At 37.8% G+C, this 10096-nt stretch overlaps 2 protein-coding genes across 4 annotated transcripts in view; one reads left to right on the top strand and one right to left on the bottom strand.

Moving 5' to 3' along the window:
• The first annotated feature begins 146 nt into the window (after positions 1-146).
• LOC102079584 (uncharacterized) lies at positions 147-6264 on the top strand. 3 transcript variants are annotated; one of them, XM_005451769.3, is made up of 14 exons: positions 147-372; positions 473-512; positions 1329-1479; positions 1579-1711; positions 1829-1886; positions 1988-2102; positions 2206-2306; positions 3681-3808; positions 3896-4132; positions 4226-4259; positions 4514-4541; positions 4645-4739; positions 5138-5813; positions 5916-6264. In XM_005451769.3, the coding sequence occupies exons 1-14, from the start codon at positions 311-313 to the stop codon at positions 6110-6112; spliced, it is 2055 nt and encodes a 684-aa protein (XP_005451826.1). In that variant the 5' UTR covers positions 147-310; the 3' UTR covers positions 6113-6264. The 3 variants fall into 3 exon arrangements, with proteins under 3 accessions (XP_005451826.1, XP_005451827.1, XP_025755252.1); XM_005451770.4 differs by having other exon boundaries at positions 148-372; positions 473-546; XM_025899467.1 differs by having other exon boundaries at positions 150-372; positions 1563-1711.
• Positions 6265-10096, bottom strand: part of LOC100706209 (proton myo-inositol cotransporter) — an 83964-nt gene continuing 80132 nt past the window's right edge. Inside the window, exon 10 of the mRNA XM_003445080.5 lies at positions 6265-9495. Within this exon, the coding sequence (XP_003445128.1) occupies positions 9269-9495 (227 nt within the window). The 3' untranslated portion in view covers positions 6265-9268. The remainder of the gene's footprint in view (positions 9496-10096) is intronic.

The following is a 10096-nucleotide window of genomic DNA, read 5'->3' as shown; positions in this document are numbered from 1 at the left end:
GTCTGACAGCCGTAACTAAATTAGTCCCAACTGTTTTATTCTACTATACTATTTTATTTTAAGCAAATGTAAGGCACAGTGAAACAAAATACAGAAATAAAGCAAATAAACTCCATAAAAATTACACATATTTTCTTCTTTGGGAATTTCTGAGCGTGTGTCCGAAGTCTGGTGGTTTGTCCTCGTGCTTCTATTGTATTCTGAAAGCTAAGATAAAGTTAGCTACTTAGCTGAAACAAAACAATAAGCTATGCATGCACTCTGAATTTCTGTGCTGACACAGGCACAAAAGCTAGATTTGGTCGTTTCTATGAACGAAAATGAAACATATTATGAAACATATATGAAAATGAACTGGGTCGGAGGTTCACGGTAAGAGAAAGCACATTTTGGTTATTAGCTGATGTGTTAATGTATATCATATTAGCCTATAGATGTTTAAGCTAACTAGACATGTAACTGCTCATTTCAGAAACCGCTTAGTGATGAGGAATAATGCCAAAAAGCAGAGGGTAAGACAACCAAATAAAACTTACATTATTTACAGTAAGTGCAGGACCCCAAATGCAAGTAGAATGCTAAATATTAAATGTTTAATTCTATACTCCATAAAATATTGTATCCAGAAGAAAACTTGCTTTAAAGTGATGAATTTCTAACCAGGGTTGTTTTACAAAATGGAAAGAATTGTTTTGACTTTTAATTTTGAGTAAAAGTTAAATTCTTACATAAGGAGGCCAATAGTGCACAGGTTGCATATTGAAAATATATTAAAAGTAGTGGAATAACACTTTTAATAATAATAATGATAATAATACATTTTATTTAAAAGCCACTTTCAAGACACCTAAGGACACTTAACAATAGAATAAAAGACATAGTAGAGCAATGACAAAACGGAGAACTATATATATATTTATACATGTTTTATAATGTGTGTAGCATTGGACTTGTACTTGTTCTCAACTTTAATTACTTATTTGTTGTTTGGTATTTTTAGTAGAAGGGAACTTAGCCATTTGAAAAGCCCACACATAGCCTATTTGAGGCTTCAGTGATGTGAAGTCTTAAAACTCAACAATACCCCCAAATAATTCATTAATAATCACTAGCTCACATTACTGCCTTTGTTTTTCACAAAATCATTTTATTTATTTTTCATGTAATAAAAATTTATATCCTTGTGTAATGATAATTAATTAAATAACAATCACTAATGGTCAAGCTTGATGTTTTTTCATTGTAACCAGTTTTGTAAATGTATTAGATTAAGAAAGCCTTTGTCCCTGTGTTGTCCCTAATTATTGGTTATGCTTTTTCTGTTCCAGGAATTCTTTGAAAAGAGAAAAATGCAACAAAAACTGAAAAACATGGGAATACCTGTCCCAGCCCCTTCCCTAGGCAACACTGGTTCTGGTAGTTTGGACCTAATGACTCTGTTTATCGTCAACCAGATTGCTGCTAAAAAAGCATGTAAAGGTGAGATTCACAGCCCCAGATCACCAGAAAACAATAATATAACACATTTAAGCCTCAGGATGGCAAATGATGTAAACACATAGTGTTCTTGTTTTTCAGATCCTCCTATAGCAGCAGTTCTTGGCAGCTGTAAGGCAGGAGCCAGGCATAAGAGAAAAGATCCTCTGGTGCTCCCGATGAGCCCCTGTTCCCCATCACGGCTGTGTCTTGTTGAGAGCCAGTCTGAGTACAGGTATAGCCCCACTGTGGGTTATCAGTTCTTGTATCCTGTTATGTTAATATAATAATAATCATCTGAATAAATGGAGTGAAAAGAGTTTTAAAAGTATTATATTTTCCATCTTAACAGTGTTCAAGAAAGCAGAGAAAGAAGGAAGGTAATTCCACAAGGGTTCAAGTTTCAGTGTGTAAGTCACTTTCCTGCTCTTCATGGTTTTACTTCAAGTTAACGAAACGTGCTTAATATGAACAAATGTAAAGACACTCACTAAATCCCTGTTTTTGTAAGTTGTCGCCAGTACTTGAGTCGGGTTTCTCAGACAACAGTGCCTCTGACTACCTGCCTGCCATGCCTGATGCTTGCAGCCCTTTCTCTTCTGCCTCATCTGCCTGCTCAGGCCAAGGTTGTGTAACACTAAGAGTCTATTAACAACTATAACTCAGTTACAGTACTGCGTATTCTTCTTTGCGTGATGATATCTTATGAAATCCAGCTGGTCTCCACAGGAATTTTCACCCTGCAGCTGAATCTCCAGAAACAAAGCCAGGCACTGCATCCCTCTTCTCCCCCACCCTGGGACACCTCAGTTTTATCGGAGACCGAGGCAGTAAGGGATAGCTCTTACTAGAATTACATCACTACTTTAAGGTTAAAGTTGTATTTTTTACACATTTTACCCCACACATGGTTTCATATATAAGAAAGCAAAAGTATGGAAACTCTGACTTGAGTTGAGAAACTTATCTTAAGTTGGTGTGGAAAAATGGCTTATGTTGGTGTTGTTTAACAGGCCAACAAAGATTTTGGTAACTTCTCAGAACTCTTTACAATAAATCATATTGTGCTTTAATTATGGAATGTGATATACATATGTCAGGTGTGTCAAGGTCTTTCACAGCAAATATAACCTTTTTTGTGTAGTAATTTCATTCATGGGAATTAAAAACTGATAATGTTGCCATGAGGCTGAGATACACATCAAAGATGGTTTGCTTCAAGTAGAAGCTGCTGAAGTAACTAGATCAATGGGCCTATTCCTGATAGTCTGGTGGTGAGGTGGTCCAAATGCTGGCTCTGCTGGGAAAACTTCCACAACTTCCGTAACTCAGGGTCACCAGCGTTTTGCCCTTTAACCTGTAAGACTTTAAATGAGTGGGGGAGGGCCAACTTCGATGAAAATTGAAGCTGCATGCCATCCTTTTCGCATTGGCTTTCTTCAGATTGTGAGAAATGGATAGCCTGTCCCCCAGTGAGCTCATCTACAAACATGGTTTTTGCACACCTACACAAGTGTAATCCCAGGTGCCCAATTATAAATACTTATTTATATTTATTCAGGCTATTCAGGCCTAAAATTCAGACGTTCTTGTTCAATACAAAAGCTGAAAACAACAAAGAAAAAGTAATGTAGCATTACTTTTAGTATTACTAAAGGTACTAGTATTTTATCATATCACTATAGTATTTTAGTAAGTAAAATTTATTTATATAGCACTTTTCACAGTTAAAAATCACAAAGTGCTTCACAATAAACCAGAAATATAAATAAAATAAAAAAAATAATTAAAAGCTTGTTTGTATAGAAATGTCTTCAGCTGCTTTTTAAAGGGGTCAAGTGTAAAGAGTGCCTTGGTGCCACTGCCCGAAAAGCCAGATCCCCACGTGTTTTGAAGCTAGCACGTGGGACCAACAGTAACCTCTGACCTGAAGTGCTCAAGAAGAAGCATGAGGTTTCAACAGGTCAGAGATATACTGTGGAGCTTCAACATGTAGAGCTCTGAAAGTTAAAACTAAAAGTTTAAAATGAAACCTAAAATTTGCCGGCAACCAAAACTGGAGTAATATATGACCTCTTGTTTTAGACCAGTTTATAGTCTTTGGACCAACAGCATCTCTTGCTAAGAGAAAACAGTTACAATCTAATAAAATGTGACAATAATGTGTCTTTCTTCTGACAAATGCTGATTTGTTTCCCTGTCAGTTTCATCCTTTCTCTCAGCCCAGAAGTATGACAAACTCTTCTCCCTGGTTGCACAACGTTAACCAACCCTTCTTCCAACTTGAGATCCCCACAGCATCTCAAGTCCTCTTTGGCAGTCCACAACCAGGGTGAAAACAAGTTTACATTTTAATTGGTTATTTTCTATCCTTAGCTTCAGTTTTGTAACCAATCAGTGCCCGTGTCTGTTGCCACAGTAAAAGCAAGGCAGAAGACCATGCAACATATGTGGACAGCATCTTTCTCAGCCAGCCAAACGACAAAGAATCCATGCTGGACTTCATGCTTAACCAGTCAGAAATTCAGCAGCAATTGGAGGACGATGTCTTTAGAGGCTTTTGTGATGAAGATTGTGAAGGACACTCTCAGTCTGGGAGTGCAAAATCAAAAATATGTCTCCCAGATCAGACATCGGTAAACTCTTCTGCACCACAGTAAGTGTTTGCACTTCCAGTCTAACGAAATGCATTATTAAGGAGCAAATTTTGAATCCATTTTTATGTTGGGTTTTATTATTTTATTGCCAGAACTGTGCCAGACTCACAGTGCATGGGAGCAGAGGTAAGAAGTTTTTTAAAAACTACATGTGGGAGTAAAGTTGCCCTTTTACTGCCACCAAGTGGTCAAGTTTGGAACTGCGATGGAATTAACTTTAAATGTGTAGAAAGCAAATCATCACAAAGTTTAATGAGCCTCTCCACTCATCATAAGCTGCCATATAGAGTTCCTAACAGTTTATATTTCATATTTTTATAACTGGATTATATACATGGGTACAACAGAAGTGTGAAATATTTATTATGTTTTGTTCACAGCCCTGCAACTGCACTGACACAAGGTTTTGTAAGTTTCCAAGGAGTCTCACGTTAAGGAAATTCATTTGTTATGTACATGTTTGAGGAAGAACAAAAACATAAATTGGTGTTTTTTCCCTCTAATTCTACAGCATGCTTTGGAGACAACACTGGGCCAGTGAATGGCTCTGAATATTCGCCAAGTTACTCTTTTAGAGGAGGTTACCTCAGTCCAGACTCAAATGATGTGAGTGAAGCTACACTGTGAACTTTATTCCGAACTTTCTGAAGTGCTCTACTTGGAAAGTTATCTTTGAAATACATTAAAGTAATCTTTCATCAAACCCCTCAAAACTGTAGCAAGTTTATGGTGTATTTTTGTAGTACTGATGTTAATTAAGCTGTAGATTAACTATCAACACTCTGGCAGTTTCTGCATCCTCCTTTTTTAATTAAACACATGAGTAAATTACTATTAAACAGATGATCATCACCTGTCCCAAATAGTTAACACCAAAAAGCAACACTCATTAACAGCACAGTGTTCTCTGCACAGTGCCACTGATTTATACCTCTTTCCTGGACATATTTTCACACCATCTGACACAGGAATTGCTGTTTTCTACTTTTAAAACTATATATTAGGATGAAGACTGCTATCAGCTATGCCTCCCAGCATCTGCTTCTTACATGGATCAAGCCTTTAGCCTCAGTGGCTCACAAGGGAATTTAAATGAAACACTCTCTGAGCTCAGGCCTCACACCCCACGAATAAGATCCCAAATGGACTTCAGAGTTGACCTAAAAGTTACCGAGAACATGGCTACCCCAGATAAGGCCTTTGAAAGTAAAGGGCAGGAGAAAGAAAGCAGCACAGCTCTCCTTTTATCTCCACACCCTTCAGCTCAAACTCAGAGCTCAGATGTCTGCAAATGCAAGAAAACATCAAGTGAAACTCAAGATGCAGGAACTCAAACAGTACGCAGCCCCTCGGCTGGGGTGTGCGATGCTTCGACTCAGTGCAGCTTTGTTGTAGACAGTGCTCTTGGGTATAGCTTGCATCTATCAAACGCTGACATGTCGGAGCTGCCTCCAGCCACAGGGAGGCAGGCCGGTACTGCCACAGAGCCAGATGCACTCACAGCTTCACCAGAAAACTCCAGGAGCGAAGAGAAGCAGACGCCCTGGAGCAACAAGAAATCAAAGGCGGATTCCCTGTCAGGCAGGAGCATGATCACTGCTAATAACGGTGCCAAAACGATTCTACAGAGACCCACAAACCCTTTTCTCACAAACGCCCTGAGCACGACTAATGTCAGAGGTATGACATGAAAGTGAAATAGTCAGCTCTCTTTATGTGTTGTTTTAGAGAAACTTGAGATAGAAAATCACATTAAAATTTGCTCTCATGTTTCTAATTTAGGTCAGGAGAATAAAGAGGGCAGGGATGAGACAGAACAACACGAGAACTGCCCTCCAATGACAAGCTTTTCAGATCAAGAGAGGGAAGAGGGCACATCTGGCACCAGAGTTAACATACTCTCAAAGGAGGCTGAAATGCTTCAAGAAATAGCCAACATTTTGCTCCTCCTGAAGCAGAGGAAAATTCAGGGCTACTAAGAACAGATGGATGAAGACAACAGGAAATCAGTTCTGTGCTGTGCATCTTCTTTTATTTTAAAGCAATAGTCATAAAAGTAGATTAAAATAATTATAGTGTTCTTAATGTTGTGATGCAGTTTATGCAGTTAAATAAAGCTCCAAAACATGAATTTGATTCATACATTTATTTCTTTCCCCATATACACAATATTTCATGAAGATATTTATCTTTATATAATATAAACTCTAGCAAAACATTTACAGCTTGAACAATAATCAAATATACAGCACTCTTTTTTTTAAATTTGCATTTTTGTAATACCCCACAAACTTTAGCAAAAAACACACATAATTGGTTCACATAGAAAAAAATGTAACCGTTTTACTGATAAGTACACATTTAATGCCCTCAGCTGTAGTAGAGGACAGTATTAACGCAACCGGAGGTTAAGGGCTGAACACCACATTATCTCTGACAGGTGCAGCCTAAAACAATCACATTAAATAATTGGTTGACACAAGTTTTCGTTACTCAGTCTGTGCCGTGGACAGGTAAATCTGTGGTTTCTGTGTGTAGTAATACTTTCAGTACAAAACTAGCTTGTGAAGTTTTAAGAAAACTGAGTGAAACTGATCGAATACAATCCTATACTGAATTACAGTTGCTAGTGTTTTTCTGTACCTTTCACTCCAGAGAAGCTGCTCTAAATTAGTTGAAAAGCAAAGTTTTGGAAGCTTAAGTTATTAATCTGAACTATATTTCGCAATGTTTTTTTTTTTTATTGAAATAAACAATCAAAGCTCATCTTCGAGGATTCCTTTATTACCGCTCTGGCTTAAAAAAGACATCTATCTGGAATATTCTCGCCCCATAACTACAAATCACAAGTGCTTTACAATAGAATAGCTTTTCATTTTCAAACGCAAGTTGAATATTTAACCTTTTTTTGTGCTGACTTCAATTCTTGATATGATTTTATTGTTGTCTGTACATGTTGATACTACTTTTTGTGTTTGCTTTGAAAAATGATCAGCTATTATAACACTGAAGAACTTGCAACTAAAGAGGCAACTATGATATTTGAAAGCTTTTTTTATTTTTAAAAAATCATCCGGAGGTTTTCCACATGAGGGTGCTTGTGTGCTACAGTATGCCGTCACTGTTCTTCCATTTATTGAAGGAATTTGTTTTTAATTAGTTTTTTTTCCCCCATAGGTATCCACGTGACACCTTGAAAACACCAAAATTACTACAATACTTGCAAATACCACCGAGTTTTAATGGATCACTTAGGTGTAACTGTCCCACGGCATTTGATGGTCTTTTTCTTGTTTTAAAAAGAGGTACTAAAGTCTATAAATAACGATGGGTTAGGATAATGGACTGTTGAAAAAAACAAAAGAAAAAAAAGGTAATTTTCTGCTAGCTCATTATCCGTTTTTTTTACTGAGGTTTCTGGGTATTTCTATTAATGTGCGGTTAAAAACATAGAAGAAATTATATGGAAAATTCCATCATTTTAAACGTTGCATTGTACTGTATTTTTACAATCGTTTATTTTGGGTGTCTGCCATGAGAAACCTGTTCACTAAGCACAGCAGCAGCCTTTGTACCCCCTACTTACCCTTTTTATTTTTTTTGTTACACAGTTGTCTACTTTCCAACAGTTTTGCTACACAGAAAATTACGTGTATTTAACTAACAAGGTGTAACCTTACACAGTTTACACTTTTACAAAACAACATTGCCAAATTACGCTAAAGCCTACTCCTCAACTTTTGACACAAGAACTACATAAATGATATGCTCGGCTTTTTGTACATAAGGCTGTGAAGGAAGACACAAAGCAAAATACATGAAAATTATAGTCAATAAAATTCCATCACAGGTGAAATGCAAATATGCACATGTTAAAATTAAAAAAAGGCCATGTAGACCTACAGGGAATGTGACTGAAAAATGGCCATTAGGCACCTTCACAATACACAGGCACTAATATTATCAATGTTCAGATAGAACGAAACACTTAAAAATCTCAGTCATCAAGCTAAAGCTTACTTTTACTGCTACAGACAGAACAGCCCGGTTTCATTGCTGGATATTACAGACAGTATATCCAGAAATAACGACAAGAAAAAGTTCATTGCAAGAGTTGCAACATTGGTTCGTAGGGTAGGTTTTGCGAAACACATTTTAAATGAAAAAGTAAGCAACGCTAAGGAAATTTGTAATTTGTCGAAACCTGGATAAACAAAAACATCTGTTTTAAATAAATATATAAATACACAAACTACACTGTAGCACGAGGACTTCCAGTCCTTTCAGGCCTACCAAGTTTGTAAGAGCGGTTTTGTTTCGGCACCCCTCGACAACACAAGTTTACTCAACCGTAATGATATACCGTGTTTCTCTGGCGATTGCTTTTCATAAAAATACAAACTGCAAACAGAAGAACATCAGCTCAAGGACTGACATTAAGTGTGCTACGCTACAAGCTGAAAAAACGAGACAGCGGAATGTGTCTCATACACCAAGGCATAATGGTACGAAAGACGACAACAGCTGCTGTCCAGTCAACAAAAGTTTTGTGGTTTTCTTTACTGTAGCTTTTTGAATGGAGTTGCCATTGTATTCTGACACAAAGCTCTGGGATAAAACCGTGTATAAATCATAAATGGTGCTTATAAAACAAATGCACAAAATATTAGGGACAAATTCGATTCCCTGTATTTTGTATCTTTGTATCTGTTAAACAGTCATAACTAGTCTCCATGAAAAAGTCACTGGAGTTCTATGTATTATGCTTTGCCTATTATCTGCGTAGAAGGCCAGTGTTATTGACTTCTGTGGTTAAAAATAATAAGCAGGTCTGAAACCAGATAAGGTGCCAGGTCACCCCTGAATTTAGAGAATGAACTAATGGGAAACATTCATGCTAAAACATTAGTGTTGATTGGGATTTCCCCAAATGACTGCTTGAAAAGTGAACTGATACATGTTACTGATAGAAGGATAGTCTTCTAAAATGTAATTCCCAATCTATGTTGGAGGTAAACCAGTGGCCCCGCAGATCACAGGAAAAAGAACACTATTACAGACTCAGCCGCTCTGCATGTTCCAGTGAAACAGCTAATGAAACACCCAGAGGGAGGTAAGCAACACCCAAGTGTCCCCTAGTCTACATCTGATGCGTCATTGTCCGATAGATGGTAGTTTGAACCTTTGACCCGGATGTACTCAACCTGCCGTCCCTCATCCGAATCAGAGGCGCCGCAAGAGCAAAGGTGGTTTTCGAACAACGCTTCGATCTCCTCCAGACGGCGGGATTTGGTTTCTGGCAGGCAGCCATATGTGAAGAAGAAACCCAGCAAGGCCATGGTGGAGTACAGGAAGAAAGCTCCTGAGAAGACAAAGCAAAAGAACACGCTGTCACCGAGGATAGCCACCCACAAAGATGAGAAACACAATAGCACAACTTCAGAGTTCTTATAAAATGATTTGCTTGTTTTCATTCACTGCCAGAAAAAGAAACACCGATGGTGACAACAGATCCCGCGGGCAGCTAATATTAGACCACGACTGCCCACGCACTTCTAGGGACGTGTGTGGTGAAGAATGAAAATGTTTTTGCAACACTGCTTTCAAACTGTTGGTCCTATGATAAATGTGGAGTATAAGTAAAAGGCCCCTGTCAATGTGGCCTTACAGCAGGGTTAATGGGAAACAAATAACTATGTGACAAATGAAAATAAGGGTTCATACGAAAAGACTGACACAGGTTTAATGAGATTTTGTGGCAACCATGGTCTGTATTTTCTTCTTGTCAACGCACAGTGACATTTTTAAGTTGCAGCCGAGTGCGCTTTAAGATTTAACAAGACAACATCTTGTGTTTTCCCAGCTTTGACATTATTTGCCCCGCTTTTAGTTAATGATTGCTATCAAGCAGATGAATTGGTGAATGACTCAGAATCGATAATTAACCCAGTGGATCTCAGGAT

This window comes from Oreochromis niloticus, linkage group LG17 (assembly GCF_001858045.2).
Source record: "Oreochromis niloticus isolate F11D_XX linkage group LG17, O_niloticus_UMD_NMBU, whole genome shotgun sequence".
NCBI classification, from domain to species: Eukaryota; Metazoa; Chordata; class Actinopteri; order Cichliformes; family Cichlidae; genus Oreochromis; species Oreochromis niloticus.
This window is presented reverse-complemented; position numbering and strand designations above follow the sequence as displayed.